This window comes from Mytilus galloprovincialis, chromosome 2 (assembly GCF_965363235.1).
Source record: "Mytilus galloprovincialis chromosome 2, xbMytGall1.hap1.1, whole genome shotgun sequence".
Lineage (NCBI taxonomy): Eukaryota > Metazoa > Mollusca > Bivalvia > Mytilida > Mytilidae > Mytilus > Mytilus galloprovincialis.
In genome coordinates, this window is record NC_134839.1 from 1,865,864 (window position 1) to 1,883,997 (window position 18,134).

At 32.4% G+C, this 18,134-nt stretch overlaps 1 protein-coding gene across 9 annotated transcripts in view; it reads left to right on the forward strand.

Annotated features, from left to right (window-relative positions):
• LOC143062663 (uncharacterized) overlaps nt 1-18,134 on the forward strand; it is a 95,568-nt gene that overhangs the window by 13,506 nt on the left and 63,928 nt on the right. For 7 of the 9 annotated variants that reach the window (XM_076234361.1, XM_076234360.1, XM_076234359.1 and 4 more), the window contains exons 3-4: nt 7,588-7,760; nt 10,272-10,452. In XM_076234361.1, coding sequence (XP_076090476.1) covers nt 7,706-7,760; nt 10,272-10,452 — 236 coding nt within the window. In that variant the 5' untranslated portion in view covers nt 7,588-7,705. Of the gene's footprint in view, nt 1-7,170; nt 7,265-7,584; nt 7,761-10,271; nt 10,453-18,134 lie in introns of those variants that run through there. The other 2 variants (XM_076234363.1, XM_076234362.1) reach the window with 2 other exon arrangements.

Here is an 18,134-nt window from a genome sequence, read left to right on the forward strand (position 1 = left end):
CTGATCCATCATCCAAGATGGCCGCCAGCGGGGGACTTAGTTTAACATAGGACCCTATGGGAAATGCATGCAAATGACCTCTTGTAGAGAACCACTGAATGGAATGAAATCAAACATGGCATGAATGTTCCTTATGAGGTGCTGACCAAGTGTTGTTACTTTGTAGCTGAACCATCATCCAAGATGGCCGCCAGCGGGGGACTTAGTTTAACATAGGACCCTATGGGAAATGCATGCAAATGACCTCTTGTAGAGAACCACTGAATGGAATGAAATCAAACATGGCATGAATGTTCCTTATGAGGTGCTGACCAAGTGTTGTTACTTTGTAGCTGATCCATCATCCAAGATGGCCGCCAGCAGGGGACTTAGTTTAACATAGGACCCTATGGGAAATGCATACAAATGACCTCTTGTAGACATGGTAGAGAACCACTGAATGGAATGAAACCAAACATGGCATGAATGTTCCTTATGAGGTGCTGACCATGTGTTGTTACTTTGTAGCCGATCCATCATCCAAGATGGCCGCCAGTGGGGGACTTATTTTAACATAGGACCCTATGGGAAATGCATACAAATGACTTCTTCTAGAGAACCACTGAATGGAATGAAACCAAACATAGCATGAATGTTCCTTATGAGGTGCTGACCAAGTGTTGTTACTTTGTAGCCGATCCATCATCCAAGATGGCCACCAGTGGGGGACTTAGTTTAACATAAGACCCTATGGGAAATTCATACAAATGACTTCTTTTAGAGAACCACTGAATGGAATAAAACCAAACATGACATAAATGTTCCTTATGAGGTGCTGACCAAGTGTTGTTACTTTGTAGCCGATCCATCATCCAAGATGGCCGCCAGGGGGGGCTTAGTTTAACATAGGACCCTATGGGAAATGCATACAAAAGTCTTCTTCTAGAGAACCAAGGAATTGAATGAAATCGAACATAGCATGAATAGTCCTTTCCTTATGAGGTGCTGGCCAAGTGTTGTTACTTTGTAGTCAAATTTGATCTGTTTTTATATGATTTCAAAAAGTAGAGTCAGGTGAGCGATACAGGCTCTTGAGAGCCTCTAGTTTTATTATGGGCCCAGTTTTCAAGTTGGTCCAAATCGTGGTCCAAAATAAAACTTTGTTTGATTTCAACAAAAACTGAAACCTTGGGGTTCTTTGATATGCTGAGTCTAAACATGTTCTTATAATTTTTATTATGGGCCCAGTTTTCAGGTTGGTCCAAATCGTGGTCCAAAATTAAACTTGGTTGATATCAACAAAAATTGAATCCTTGGGGTTCTTTGATATGCTGAATCTAAGTCTATATTTAGATTTTTATGCCCCACCTACGATAGTAGAGGGGCATTATGTTTTCTGGTCTGTGGCTCCGTTTGTCCGTCCGTCCGTCCGTCTGTGGTTCCGTTCGTCCGTCCAGGTTAAAGTTTTTGGTCAAGGTAGTTTTTGATGAAGCTGAAGTCCAATCAACTTGAAACTTAGTACACTTGTTGCTTATGAGATGATTTTTCTAATTTTTAAGCCAAATTAGACTTTTTACCCCAATTTCACGGTCCACTGAACATAGAAAATGAAAGTGGGAGTTTCAGGTTAAAGTTTTTGGTCAAGGTAGTTTTTGATGAAGCTGAAATCCAATCAACTTGAAACTTAGTACACTTGTTGCTTATGATATGATTTTTCTAATTTTTAAGCCAAATTAGACTTTTTACCCCAATTTCACGGTCCACTGAACATAGAAAATGAAAGTGGGAGTTTCAGGTTAAAGTTTTTGGTCAAGGTAGTTTTTGATGAAGCTGAAATCCAATCAACTTGAAACTTAGTACACTTGTTGCTTATGATATGATTTTTCTAATTTTAATGCCAAATTAGATAATTACCCAATTTCACGGTCCATGGAACATAGAAAAGGATAGTGCGAGTGGGGCATCCGTGTACTTTGGACACATTATTGTTGATTATAGGCCCAGTTTTCAAGTTGGTCCAAATTGCGGTCCGAAATTAAAGTTTGTTTGATTTAAACAAAAATTGTATATATGGGGTTCTTTGATATATGCTTAATCTAACCATGTATTTAGATTTTTGATGTTTGGGCCCGGTTATCAGATTGGTCCACATTGAGGTCTAAAGAGTCCAAAATTTAACTTTATTTGATTTCATCAAAAATTGAATTCTTGGGGTTCTTTGATATGCTGAATCTAACCATGTATTTAGATTTTGGATATTGGACTATAAAAGGTTATGTCCAATTTGAAATTTAAAGTTTTTAAGTTTAAGTTCTTATACCACATTCATTATGTGTCAGAAACCTATGTTGTGTCAACTATTTAATCACAATCCAAATTCAGAGCTGTATATCAAGCTTGAATGTTGTGTCCATACTTGCCCCAATGTTCAGGGTTCGAACTCTGTGGTCGTATAAAGCTGTGCCCTGCGGAGCATCTGGTTAAAATCCTGTATCCATGGAGTTAGACCATGCAGCTCTTGTAAAAGACTCTTAATATTGTTTTGGTTTTTATTTTTACCTTAACATTTCTGCTTCTAAAAACAGTTTTGAATATCAAAAGGAAAAGTTCACAAAATAAGCTGATTGTATCATATGTACTTAACATACTTAACCTTTTGTGATTTAAAATTAAACACTATGTCTTTTAGTCTAAAAATTAAGAAAACATAGATCAAATATTAGATTAGATTAATACAGTTTCATGTTATCAAAGTTAATCCACCATACCTTACAAAGTATATCTAAAAGTAGTCATCCCACATATCAGAGAAATATAGACCAAATTTAATTTGTTGACCAGATTTGATAGAAATCATTGATGAAAAAATTGCAAATTTAAATGACTATTAGTAGTTTCATAGCTACGGGAAAATTTTTTTCACAATGAGCAAATTTTATGTCAACAGTTCTAACAAATTGCTTTTCTAGGTACAACTGTATTAACTTCAGCTCAGGCTTTCTTATACACCTTTGACTTTTATCTTTGGTGGATTTATTTATATTCAAGTGTACCAATTTCAGTTTATTAAGGAACTTTTTTCTTGGATTACTTGATTTTGTTGTTTTTATTGTTGTACTAACAATATTTGAAATCATCCTCAACAATTTGGTTTTTTTTACATTGAATCAATATAGATAAGTTACTTATATGAAGTATCAGTATTGTGTTTATACAAAGAACACTCTATTCAGGAGGTTGATAAGAATCAATCTTAACATAGGTTTCTTGGCACTAGATGCTCTTGGACAGAGAAAGGGAGGAGAAATGGTCCTTAATAGTAGTGTTGTAGACAGTTAACCGGTTAACTGTTTGAACGACCGAATACTGAATACCAAAAACGCTAACCTGTTAACTGGACTTTTTTTCAATTTTGATAGATTTGATATCAATTTGTGTTGTAATCATTAAACAGTTATGTTTTCTTTAAAAATTGTTGTTGTGGTAATTAATTTGACAGATCAATTGTCTAGTATATTGATTGCTATTGTTAACCCAAAAATATAAAATTAATTAGAACTTGTCTTTCAGCTACGGGCAAGATCTTAAGGAAACATAATTAGTATACATGTTTTTTTAACAGTAACTTTAAATCGATTAAATTTTACGATTTACTTCATTATTTCATTTTTGATCTAATATTGTGTAGACCTACATCTGAATGTGCAATCTCCGTCGTGCAAGGCTTTGTCATACTTTAAACGAAATGCTAACTCAAAAGTTGTGAAATACAAGCTTTATTATACCAAAGGACAAACTTCAATTCATCGTATTATTAAAACGTAAATGTATGACTTGGATGGAAGGTTGTCACATTGAAACTCATACCACATCTTCTTATATCTATGTGTAGGGTACTTTGGGTGCAATCAACAGTTTTTTTCTATGACGTCATATTTTGAGGGACCATGTATAATTGACCCTTAGTGGTGGACTGATTAATAAAGATACTTGTATAAAACTAGATATCACTGGAATCAGAATGTTCTCTAGTTTATAATGGAATATAAACAAGTGTACTTTTAATGGTATAAAAAAGTTTTATCCAGAGAAACTGGGAAAAACATTGCCTAATTTTAGCTTAAAAAACCTGAAATCAGGTCATGTGCACACCCCTGAAGACATGATACCTGCACATTTTTCATAATCAAAGTTGTATGAATTTCATAGATTTTTACCTGGTCTTTCAAAAAATTCATGCTTCAGGGTACGTTCGCCTGCTCTGAAAAGAGCTACAGTGGCTGCAAATAAGTTTTCAATTTTCACTGCCAAAAAAACAGACTGTTTACAGTGTTGTCTCCCCTCAAAACATGTATTTTTAATCTAATTTTTAAAATTAGTTTAATTATTCAACCTGCTTTAATTGAAGTTAATTAACATATCTTTCCAACCAAATACAAAAAACATGATACTTTTTCACCAATTATGTTGATAAAAAGGGACTTCCCTCCATGTCTATTTTTAGTTGGGGAATAACCCCTAGTTTTTTATACGAAACTGTTTATAGCACCCTTTAGATAAGGCCTTCAAATATCAACTTAAACTACAGATTAACCGTTAATCGGTCGAACGATTATCCAAGTAACCAGTTAGTCAAAAGTGTACGATTTGACAACACTATTAATAAGAAAACAAAATGTAATCTGAATTTGTACTTGATGTTTGCTGATCTTTTTGTCTTTTAATAGTATTGGCTATGATGTTTTCTGTAATTATTTACCTGGATTGACCCCTTGCTTCTTTCTTAACTTTTTTGTACTCATAAATACATATATTAGTTACAGTGGATTTGCATGATCAGGGGTTTTATAGAAAAAAATGTGATCTTTCACCAAGTAATCATAATCACCAAAATCTTTAATGAATACTGTAAATTCAGAAATTATTGCGAAATTGCGTCCGGGTTATAATCGCAATAATTTAAACTCGCATTTCGAAATTTTTTTAGTTGACTTAAATAGGATTTTTCTCAATATCGCAAAAATTAAAAAAACACATTTTAGTGTAATATGACAAAATCGCAATAATTTCCTAATTTACAGTATATATAATCTCTGATAATAATCACTGGAAATTTTAACCATAATACGAATTCGGTTTCAGGGACTTTCAATAAAACAAAGATTAAATTGTATGATAAATCAATTGTCATGTTATCATTTGGTTTAAATCTTTTTCATATGTAAAATTTAGAATTGACATGGGGAATATGTCAAAGAGACAACAACCAGACCAAAGAGCAGATAACAGCTGAAGGCCACCAATGGGTCTTCAATGTAGTTAGAAACTCCAGCACCTGGTGGTGGGCCTCATGATCCTATGACAAAATGTGTGGTTCTTTGCCTTCTGAATACAAAACGACCTGGACAGGTTGCAATGCAGATATGATTTTAAGAATATATCCCATAACATTTCACCTTTCATAGGCACCTGAAATCATCCCCAGTTTTGGCGGGATTCATGTTGCTTAGTCTTAATTATTTTATGTTATGTTTTGTATACTGCTGTTTGTCTTTTAATCATTTTTATGCCCCATTGTTGTGTTCCATTTATGGGGAATATGTTTTCTGGTCTGTGCGTCCGTCCGTCCATCTGTCTGTCTGTTCGTTCCGCTTCATGTTAACTTTTCTGGTCAAGGTAGTTTTTGATGAAGTCCAATCAACTTTAAACTTAGTACACATGTTCCCCATGATATGATCTTTCTAATATTAATGCAAAATTAAAGTTTTGACACCAATTTCACGGTCCACTAAACATAGAATATGATAGTGCAAAGTTCAGGTTAAAGTTTTGGTTCAAGTTTTGGGTCAAGGTAGTTTATGATGAAGTTGAAGTCACATCAATTTGAAACTTAGTACACATGTTGCCTATGATATGATCTTTCTAATTTTAATTCCAAATTAAAGTTTTGACCCCAATTTCACGGTCCACTGAACTTGAAAAATGTTAGTGCGAGTGGGGCATCCATGTACTATGGAAACATTCTGGTTTAAACTGTTTCTTTATAATGAAACTGTATCTTTATTCCAGTTATTATGTATAATCCCTGATGGACTTTCTAGTGATTATGCATAATTCCTGAAGATTAAATAATTTTCAGGGTTGCAAAATTTTTTTTTTTTTTTATCATTTTCAGTGAATTTAATTTAGAAAATAAGAGAATAAAACTAGTTATCAAGGCTTTGCTTAACAAGCCTGATATATTAGACTATGTGGTATTGGCTTTGCACATTGTGGAAGGCTGTACGTTGACCTATATGCTTTAGTTGTTAATTTTTGTGTCATTTGGTCTCTTGTTGAGAGTTGTCTCATTGGCAATCATACCACATCTTCTTTCTTTTTTTTTTATATATAAGTGAGCTATAAATGAAGCCAAATATGGGATGAATTTCAATAAAACATCAACCTTTGAAAAACAATGTGGTATGAGTGCATATAAGATCTCTCTGCATCCAAGTCAAAATGTGTAAAAAGTAAAGAATTATAGCTCGAAGTACAGCCTTCAACAAGTGCCTTGGCTCACACCAAAGAGCAAGCTATAAAGGGCCCCAAAATCACTAGTGTAATACAATTCAAACAGGAAAAGAAACCCTCTTATCTATATAAAAAACGAGAAACTAGAAACACTTATGAACCACAGCAACAAACTGCAACCACTAAACAACCGATTCCGGACTAGATTGAATATGTGGAAGTCATTTCTTTTTGTGTAATTGAAGTTTATTATCATTCGTGAAATAAATACATTTTATAATGTGAATTACAATTGTAACTGCTTATTTCACTTTTAAACATTTACCAAAGACTATCTTTTGTAAAATTGAGCATGCACCCATTACACCAAACATAGATTATTAAATATGAACTTAAAAGCATAAATAAATTTCTGCTCCAACTCTTGCTTAAAATTAATTTTTTGAAGTATATAATTTGATAAATTTTGTACAATACATCAATAATGAGTGTATATGAATCAGCCGGTAGCTATTGAACCACGGTTGTCGTCACAGATGTTTTCTATTCTAATAACCCTGGTTGAGTCAGGATATTCCTTCGTGATATTTTAAAGAAAATCTTTAAAATTTTCTTTAATTTAAGATGCATCATTGATGACACTATTTTGTGTGATAAAACGTTGATCATTAAACTAAAGTTAATTTTCACTGAAGAAAGAACGACCTGAAAGGACTAATATATTTTTGCTTACTTGACAAAATGGAAAAACAGCTGATGTGATTTATAATCGGTCAGTTATATAATACCAGTGTTAAACTCACTCATTTGGAATAATCAAATAGGGACGGAGAAACAATAGATATAGAGATCGGATACTTTGAATTGTTTTGATACTAAATCAACTAATTTTATGCATATAAACTTTAAAAGTTTTAGTTGGATTTTCTTTACAATCTGAATTATTGATCGGAATAAAGACTGTTACATAAATTATAACTTATTGCATAATTAATCTATTTTGTCTTTAATTGGATGTGTATTTATATGTCTATTTAAATTCAGTAGGGTTTGGAGATTTAAGTTTTAATTCCACTTATTTCTTATCGTCAGCAGATGTGAAGGACAGTCATTATTGTGAACTATATAGGATGACCTCATCTCCATCAACTCTTTTTCATTCCCATCAACTCTCTATACAGTCATCATAAGGATTAGCACAGATGAGTACAGAATGTCTGGTTGGAATAGCCTTTCGGGATACCTCCAATTTCGACCTGGAGGAGGTGGTAAGTAGATATTTTGACCTTGACATTGTAAACATAGTAAAGTCTCAATTGATTGAAAATTTGGGGGAACATCCAATGATTGGATTTTTTTTTCTATTTATAGATGATGTTCTGAGGGACATATATAGTAACTATAATTATTACCTCTCTCTTACCTCCGGCAGAATGTTGATTCTAAATTCTAAAAAGAAAATGCTTATATTATATTGTCCAAGTTTAGCATTTCTTTGAAGATGAAAATATCATCAGAGGACATCTTGAGAGCCATTTTGAATTAGCTGATGAAACTGTTATACTGTTAATTCTGAAATAAATGTGATTTTTGAAGAATGGACAAAAATGCAGGATTAATAATGCGATTTATATACATATATGTATAAGATATCAGAATGTTCTTATTATTGCGATACTTATTCAATTGCATTATTCACATTTATAATAATAAAACAAAAAATCACAATCATTTCTGAATTATCAATATCGGTACTTAGTACATGTAGTATATTTCTTCAGGCAGTGCTTTTAAACTATAAAAGTTCTAAATAAAACTCTAGGGCTGAAAAGTGATGTTACTGTTACCTAATAATTATGTCACAATTGCCCTTTTAAACCAGTCAATGACCTATTATGGTTTACTTTTACAAATTATGACTTGGATGGAGAGATGTCTCATTGACACTCATACCCTATCTTCCTATATCTATCTACTAACTAGAAATTTTAAACGTAGGTTTAGGTATTGCTTTTGGTCATACTAAAGTGTTGATTTAGTAAATACTTAGTTTTTGTTAAAATTTCCCAAAATATCACTATGATAGGATTTATACAAAAGTGATAAATTGGTAAAATATACTATTCCTCATTGATTCTTCATTTCGAATATATTCACTTGATTTGGTAATTTTAAGGACATTTTGCAGTTTTTGGGTGTTATCTTGAATATCAATATAGATAGAGATAAACTGTAAACCGCAACAATGTTCAGAAAAGTAAGATCTACAATCATTAAGTCAACAAGACCAAAATTGTCAATTGACCCTTTAAGGAGTTATTGCCCTTGAAAGACAATTTTTCAACAATTTTTCAACAATTCTGAAACTACTGAGACAAATTTAACCAAACTTGGCCATAATCTTCATTAGGGTATTTAGTTGTTAAATGGGTCTGATTATCCTGCCTGCCAATCAACATGGCTAACATGTCTAAAAATAAAACATGGGGGTAAAATGCAAGCTTTGTATATTATCTTGAAAACTGCTATGATGGAGAAAATCTAACAAGATTAAAAATGTACATTTGCCACAATTTTCAGTAGAGTACTGTGATTGAAAAATCAAATGACCCTGCCATCCAACATGACTAAAAATAGAACATAGGGGTTTACTACAGAAGTCTGGGAAATATGTAAAAAAAAATTATATGGTCACAAATTGAACACTAATTTAAATAATGATAAGTGGTCTTCAGTAACTATTGTAAGACTACACTGGGATGACCTACTTTTAATTTAACTACTGGGCTAAATTAAACTAAACTTGGTCTCAATCATTATAGGGGTATCTAGTACTATTTATAATGACTTTAGCCTTATTTTATGATTTCCAAAACCACACAGTAGATGTAGGTGAGCCAAACAGGCACTTGGGACCTCTAGTTTAATTTAGTATTCCCATAAACATTTTTGAAAACATCTGGTGGCTTATTAATAGTAGCTAATAGAAAATTTAGTAACTGACTTGTTTACTTACAGGGAAATCTAGTTTTATTATGAAATATGCATTTCTTTATTTGAAGCAAAGGTAAATTTTGCATAGTTTGAAAAAAATCTGCCTACTTAAAAACTAATACCCCGACCGTGTGAGGGCTTCATAGCAAGTCAAGGTCGTTTAAAAAAAAACATAAGTAAGACTAAAAGGGGAATAGTAATTATATTGTTATTACCTATAAAGTGCAAGAAATGCAAATGATACCAAAGGGACCTTCAAACTCAAAGTCAAAAACAAACTGACAACACCATGGCAAAAAACACTTGTCCCATCCGTTCATCCTGCTTTCCTAAAATTGATTTCAGTTCTCTCTGATCTTTTGTCTGCTAAATTTTTTGTTTATGTTTTCTAGCTTTAGTTTGCCTCAACCAAATACTATAAAACTTATACACAATGCTTAATTTCATGAAACACAGATCAAGTTTGAAATCTGGTAGTGTCGATTTTACCATTCTTGAGTTATGCCCTTTTAGAAATGGAAAAATTACTATATCTATTGTTTCCGTTTCTCTAACTTAAGTTTGCATAAACCAAATGTAATGAAACTCTTACACAATGCCTATTACCACAAAACACAGATCAAGTTTTAATTTAGGTTGTGTCACTTTAACAGTTCTTGTGTTATGTCCTTTTGTAACATTAAATACATGCAGTGGCATCATCTGTGCAAATCTATTTTTCTGTACAGTTACTTTAAAAAAAATTTTTACCCAAAAATAGAATATTTTACAATTAATTATTTCAGGTCTGAGTATTTTGAAAACAAAGCGTAAAGTTTGGTGTGTCCTTGATGAAGCTCAATGTAAATTAGTATATTACAAGAACGAGGAAGAGTTACGACACAACAAAACACCAATAGGCAGTATTAACATTAAAGGAGCTGGGATATCACTGGATTTAGATACACACAACCAGTTTATTATCTTGTAAGTACTGTATTTAATACTTCTTTGGTGGCTCGGTGGCAGAGTGGTCTAAGTAGTTACTACTGTGATCACTAGCCAGTCAATACTGAGGTTGTGAGTTTGAACCCCACTCATGCGTGTGCAGTCAAATCCAATCTTAATTGACAAGGATTGTCATTTTGGATCAAAGGTCAGTGATTTTCTCTGGGCACTACGGCTTCCTCCACCCATAAAATCTGGCCACCACAAAATAGCCCAAAATCAGAGCTTAAAAGTGGCATTAAAAAACCAAAATTTAATCAATCAAATACTTGTTTGTCCTAAATATGCATGAGATATTTGCCACTGGACATTAAGCAACAAACAATGAATCAATCAAATATTTCTTTGTCCTAAATATGCATGAAATATTTGCCACTGGACATTAAGCAACAACAATGAATCAATTATTCAAATATTTGATGAAAAGTTGCTTATCATAAACTACATGATACGTCCACCCTAGGAGTGTGGCTATATCGCTTTCACATTGTCCATCCATTGAACTATCTGTTCATCAACACACTTTTCTTGAAACAAATTCATAGAAGGACTTTGTATTTGGTGTGCAGCTTGACAATAATGATGATGTGTAATGTGTGAGCACCTTTTGGATCTGCCAGTTACTTACATTCTGTTTACTGATACTTTGAACATTTTAATATGATGAATGATCTTAGATGAGTTTGTCAGACATATCTTCAAACTACTGAATGTAATGACTAAATATTTATTCAACAGTTCAATATTGATGAGTTGTAATGTGTGTGCACTTTTTCAAATTCGTCATACACCTACCAAAAATTTTCCTGTTTTCCGATACTTTAAAGTAGGAGTTGGGTATCCTTAGAAGCACAAGCATGCTTTTAAGTTTTGCTAGAAATGTATTTACAAAAAAAATGTGTGAGTTTTAATTTTCCATTTCATGAATCTATGTGACAGTGTCTTCCACACATTGTACATCCAGTAATATTGGAATAACTTGTACATACAGTAATATTAGAATAACTTGTACATACAGTAATATTAGAATAACTTGTACATACAGTAATATTAGAATAACTTGTACATACAGTAATATTAGAATAACTTGTACATACAGTAATATTAGAATAACTTGTACATACAGTAATATTAGAATAACTTGTACATACAGTAATATTAGAATAACTCATCATTGTCTATTAGTATCACATTTTTAGAAAAATTCTAAACGGTCAGAACATTCTTGTGTTTAAATTTGGAACTTTTTACAATAATCAATTAGTAAGAAATTGAAAATAATATTTCAAGGTCTAACTTCTGCAAGAGATCTATATGCCCAACATAAAATATACCAACACCATAAAGATATGAGGACCTTTGTAGATACTTAAAAATGTATTCAGGGTTTTAGTTTAAAGTCATATGGAACGAGTGACTGGTGAAAAATAATGTTTATCCAATTCTTGAACCAATGCATGTAATATATCATAAACTTAGTCTTTTGTGCACGATTTTATCATTTTTTATGCAAACATATCATACAATCATTAATTTTTTTTTCTCTGTGTCTGTTATGAGGTTATAAAATATGGCAGCTACTTAATTGTAGTATTTTGAAGCTGTAGATTACAGATTGTCACCTTAAAGTAAACAATCAACACAGAAGCATGGATATTGAGCACGTATTTAACATGTACAATCAGATAATTGTTTATTTTTATGGCAGATCCATGCGTATTGCGATCACATTTTTACAAGAAGGGTTACGCTACTGTCACTTTGCATACGGAAAATATGTCGGCGAATTGCTTCCTGGAAGCAAGCAATTGATAAAAAAGTAAACTTCTTCTAAATGTGGACAAATTAAAGAATTTTCTTCAGAAAAAAAGTATATGTACATAAGTTTAATAATGACAACTATCCATTTTGTTAAAAAATACCTATGCATAACTTTTTTTAAATTTGAGGCTTCATATAAAGTTTTGGAATTTCCAAGTTATACCTCTACCTCTAATAGGTACAAATGTACTTAAGTTTTGAATTAAAATATCTGAATTCTATAGTGATACTTTTTTTTTACTAGTTATTTTGGGGCCCTTTGTAGCTTAATTTTCAGTGTGAGCCAAGGCTCAGTGTTGAAGGCTGTACTTATACCTATAATGGTTTACTCTTACAAATTGGGACTTGGATGGAGAGTTGTCTCATTGGCACTCATACCACATCTTCTTCTTTCTATTACCAATTTAAAAATATATGACCAGTATTCAAGTCTCTTGTAATACATTAAAATTTGCCTGTATGACGGGAGCCAATGCACCTGTATTCTAGATGGCAGCTAATTACAGGTGCAGCGTCTTAGTAACCAGGAAAAATAGCATTGGCTGATCAAAGTTTGATTTAATAATGACTCCAGGCAACAGATGTTTACATTTGTCATTAAATATGGCTAAAAGTATGATTAATTCTACACAATGTGATTATTAGACAATGTGTTGCGAACCTTTAACGTGAAGGTTTATACTGTGATTGTAAACAATTTCTGTGTCAAGTTCATTGACATAGAAGGTAGGCTTCCTGATAAAATAAAATTTAGTACATGCAAAATATAAAAATTATGTATTTGGATATTGTTCCAATCATTCTACAATTGAAATAACCATTTAAAAGGTATTAATCATTGGATTTTGTTAGCTCAGAAACCTACTAATCATGTAGATCTGTTGAAAAATGGAGTCGCTGTATGCACTTCCTTTTCACAGCCTCAGTTGCAATTTAACATGGAGTGATGGGTAGTTATGCAAATATTTCAGAACTCCCATCATCATATTTTTGCTCATTTTTTATTTTTAGATGTAAGAATCGTGATTGTTCTTGAATTTATGTCCTTTACTTCATATGGAAGGAGGTTCATAACTGGTGCATGGCTTTTCCACTGCATAGGTATTTCCATGGTCTATAATCAACCATGCATGAAGGACAATATATGTTTGACATATGCAACATTCTTTTTGTTTTCTTGAGGTCACCTCAAGATACTTTGTTTACTCCATGTTGCCTATAGTCCTTGCCAAATCTTGCCAAAATACCTGACTTCTTATTCTCCCTGTTGCCTATAGTCCTTGCTAAGTAATGTCTTTCTTGTCTTATGATGCTTTCCTCATATTATCCTTAGGAAACAGCCATTTAAATTCATGGGTGGGGGGTTATGTTTTTTGATAAATAATTATTCTTTCATGGGTGAGGGGTTATGTTTTTTGATAAAAAAAATATTCTTTCATGGGTGGGGGGTTATGTTTTTTGATAAAAAATTATTCTGATCCCCAATTTGATGAAAAAAATATTATGGTCCATCATATGACAATTTTTTTTTATTCTGAATCCAGATTTCCCTCATACCTTATAGTGTTCAATTGAAGTTAAATGCTTACAAGTTATACAACATGTCAGAACTTTACCAACCTTTAGGTCAAGAACAAGCTTGGTGACTCATATTTCAGCCCAATTAACCAAAGTATAAAATTTACATTTGTTTACGTTCTGATTGTTCATTACAACAGTGAAACTTATAAACTTTGAACTTTGAAACTCATAGGCGGATCCAGGGGGGGGGGGCCTTGGGGGCCCGGGCCCCCTTTCGTGGGAAAAATTTGGTTGATTATATAGGGAATCACTGAATCATGACTGGAGTGGCCCCCCTTAGGTCAGTCAGTGCCCCTCACTTATGAAAAGTTCTGGATCCGCCACTGAAACTGAAAAATTAAATATGTCAAAAAACACCACAAAGATTTAAGAATGAGGCCAAATAATACATTTGCCCTTTTTGTCCATTTAAGATAACAGTTATCAGATCAATGACATTTCTTGTCAACTAATTATTACTGTATCACAGCAATGTCAACTAGAGGTCAGGGCTTGCTTTTAACACATGTTGCATCATGTTTGAAGCCTGATTTCTCTCTTAGTCACTAACCTATAGAAGGTGGTTGTCTTTGCTATAAAACAAAAACATTAACAATACCAAGTTTTCTGCATCTGATGCACATTTGGACAATACATGTCTCTTCAGTGAAGCTTGAGGCAAAATATTTGTAATTCTAAAACTTAAAAATAATGAATGGCATATAAACAAACGAAAGGAATAGCCAAAGGATATGAATCAGAGCTTTGCACGAGGGAGATTTTTTCTTAAATTTAGAATAATTTAAAAGTAACAGTCAATCTTATAACACATTATCTCTTTTCATTTCAGTACAAAAGAACTTCTGTCTTTTTTGGGGCCATGGTCCACAATTTAAAAAATTCTGGTTTCCAATTTTTTTTTCAATATGATTACTTTTCACCAGAGACCAACAGACAGCGATGTGGACATTGGCAAGTCACTGTACTACCTTCTACAATGAGCAAAGTGAAAACCATATAGAAGGCTAAAAAGTCCCCATGATAACAAAATGTGATACAATTAATATGAGTAAACTTAAAATCAATTTAAGCTGTTAACATTAAAGAAAAAATCTATTAGGGCAGACAAAAACTAACCACCCCATTGGAACACAGATTTCTGGTCTGGGACAAGCATATAAAGAATGAGGTAGGGTTATACAATTATTGAGTGCTCAACCAAATGGTGTATAAACAGAACTACATTGGAACAAACTGTGCTCACTCTTTCACTTAACTTCACTCTAAAATCTGCAGGAAATAGAATATAAAAATAGCATATTTTTTTAGCCACACTTTTAAAAGTATTATGAGGAAAGGATTACCCATTACCTTCAGGCATCAAGTGGTATTTTTGGCTACTGTTTGTGTCGAATTGGTTAAAATTTTCAGAGGTCTGAAAAAATATCATTTTCTGTTATTTTTGAAAATATATAAATTAACATGATTCAATTTCTTTATCTCATACAGAAAAATACATTTTATCTTCATCCCCCAAAATGACTGTTAAAGTCATTGGCAACATTTTTTATCATCTTTCTTCATGAAAGTTCCCCTACTACAACCCTCATATATGTTATCATCCTTAATTTTTTTCTTTATTCGTGACTTTAATAACACAATACAAATTGATGACTGAAGGTCGTAATCCCATCACATGAACAAACACATTTATATATAAAGAAATATAGATTATGTCTATATTGAATTTTATTGTTTAAGAAGTGAAAAGGCTTATTTCATGCAGCCCGACAAATAATGCAATGATTGATTTTAGAGCTAAATTTAAAAGTTTTTGTTTGCAATATGTCAACACTAAATGAAGGTCAGGGTTACATGTATTAGTACAGATATAAACTGAATCATCAAGGTGCATAGAAATAAGGAGTGGTTCCTAAGGTCATAATTTTTATCCCCCCCCGCCGTAGAGGAGGGGGCATTATGTTTACCTTTGTCTGTTTGTATGTACATCTGTACGTCCCAAAATTGGTTTCTGAAAGTTTAGTTTGCCTGCACCAAATGTAATGAAACTTATACACAATGCTTATTACAACAAAACACAGATCAATATGAATGTTGGTGGAGTCACTTTTTTTGCTCTTAAGCTAGTGCCCTTTACAAATGGAAAAAAAGCAGAATTTTTGTTCCTTTCTCTGTACTGGTTCCTGATTTATGACTGTACGTCCAGATTCTTTTTTAACTGTCGGAAATGAATATATATATATATATTGATAAATCCATCTGAACACATTTACTTATATTTGGAGGTTTGTTAGGACTATATCGTCTACAGGACAATAACTTAGACAGGATGGAATTAATTTACTATCAGGCTTCAATAAAGTGATCAAGACATATAGTTTTACTGTTGACTATCATTCCATCATTTTAAAAGAACAACAGTTGTTAGGATTTTTACTCTCATTTTATTTGAGATATTGAGATTATTTTTTATTACAAAGTTTGTTTATGATATTATAAATGAAAGATTAAATTCTGAACCAGTTTTATCTGCATTTGATAGAAAAAATGGAATTGTGGTGTTAATCATTAAATGAATACATGCCCTGCTTATATATTGTCCTGATTTTTAGTACATGTACTGTAAATTGTGAAACTATATCAGATATCAGAATCAATATAAAAAAGAAGATGTGGTTTGATTGCCAATGAGACAACTGTCCACAAGAGACCAAAATGACACAGACATTAACAACTATAGGTCACCGTACGGCCTTCAACAATGAGCAAAGCCCATACCGCATAGTCAGCTATAAAAGGCCCTGATAGGACAATGTAAATCAATTCAAACGAGAAAACTAATGGCCTTATTTATATAAAAGAATGAGCGAAAAACAAATATGTTCTTCTTATTAATTTTATTAGAATTATAAAATTTAAAAGAACTTATGGTAATTTTAGCACAGACCACTAGCATGCTATAGTACTGGATGCATTTTTAATGGCCCATTTTAGCAACAACTAATCTGGTAGCAAAAATCTCACATTACTAAAATTGTGATAGGAAAAAAAGGGATTATCTCTCTAAAAATGATGCGCTTATGCTTATAATTGCAAGGATGGATCTTAAGTTTTACACTTGAAAATTTTGTATAAGTATTATTTACACTGTGTTGTTGAGGTGTATAATAGGATTTGCATGCAGATATATGTATTGATTTTTGTTACCTCACTTTTAACTTGGCTTTAATACAGTATGGTGCACAATTGTGTAATCTCTCTTACAGTATGGGAGCAAAAAAATAAAATTCAATTTAAACAACATTTGTAATGTCATATTAAATATGTAGTAATCTTGGGTTTGGAAGAGTTGAAATAAATAACAGACAAAAATTCAAGGACAAGGATATAAAATCTGTTAGAAATACAAAGGCCAGTGCTTAGATAAAAAAAAAACCTGGACTTTTACATTGCTTAGCTAAACTGTTTGTTGCCTGGTGTTGTTTATCATCCATTAACTTTTAGAAAAATCTATAAAACTGCTTGATCAACTGAAACAAAACTGGATCAGAATCATTCTTGAGATATCTCATTTAACAAATGTGTCTGATGATCATGTCTGTCACCCAACATAGCTGCAAGTCTAAAACAAAAATTAGGAGTAAAATGAAAGTTTTGTCTCTTATCTTCTTAAAAATTGTACATTTTGTGATAGTAGTGTCAACAGCCCAAAACATCAATATATGTCATATATGACTAAGTTTAATGTACAATGTTCATATTTTAAGATAAATAAAGAGCTGCTGAACCAACGCCTCTTATGTTTTGTGCTGGTAGATTAAGTGGATACCAGATGGTATGCAGCGTTGTCAGATAAAAAAATCAAATACTGCTACATTGACAACAACACTTAAGGAAACTGCATCTTTTATTGTCGACATGTTTCGCCGATTAGATCGGCTTCATCACGACAAAGTATACAAAAATAGAACCCCTGAAGTACAAGAAAACGTCATCATGTATGTGACGTCATAATTGTCCATTGTTGACGTTGCTATGGGATACTCTATATCATTATGTAATGGAATGGACAATTATATGATGTCACATACATGATGCCGTTTTTTTGTACTTCAGAGGTTCTAATTTTGCATACTTTGTCCTGATGAAGCCGATCTAATCAGCGATACATGTCGACAATAAAAGATGCAGTTTACTTAAGTGTTGTTGTCAATGTTCATATTTATATCCACTATTATAGCGAACCCTATGATAGTTTT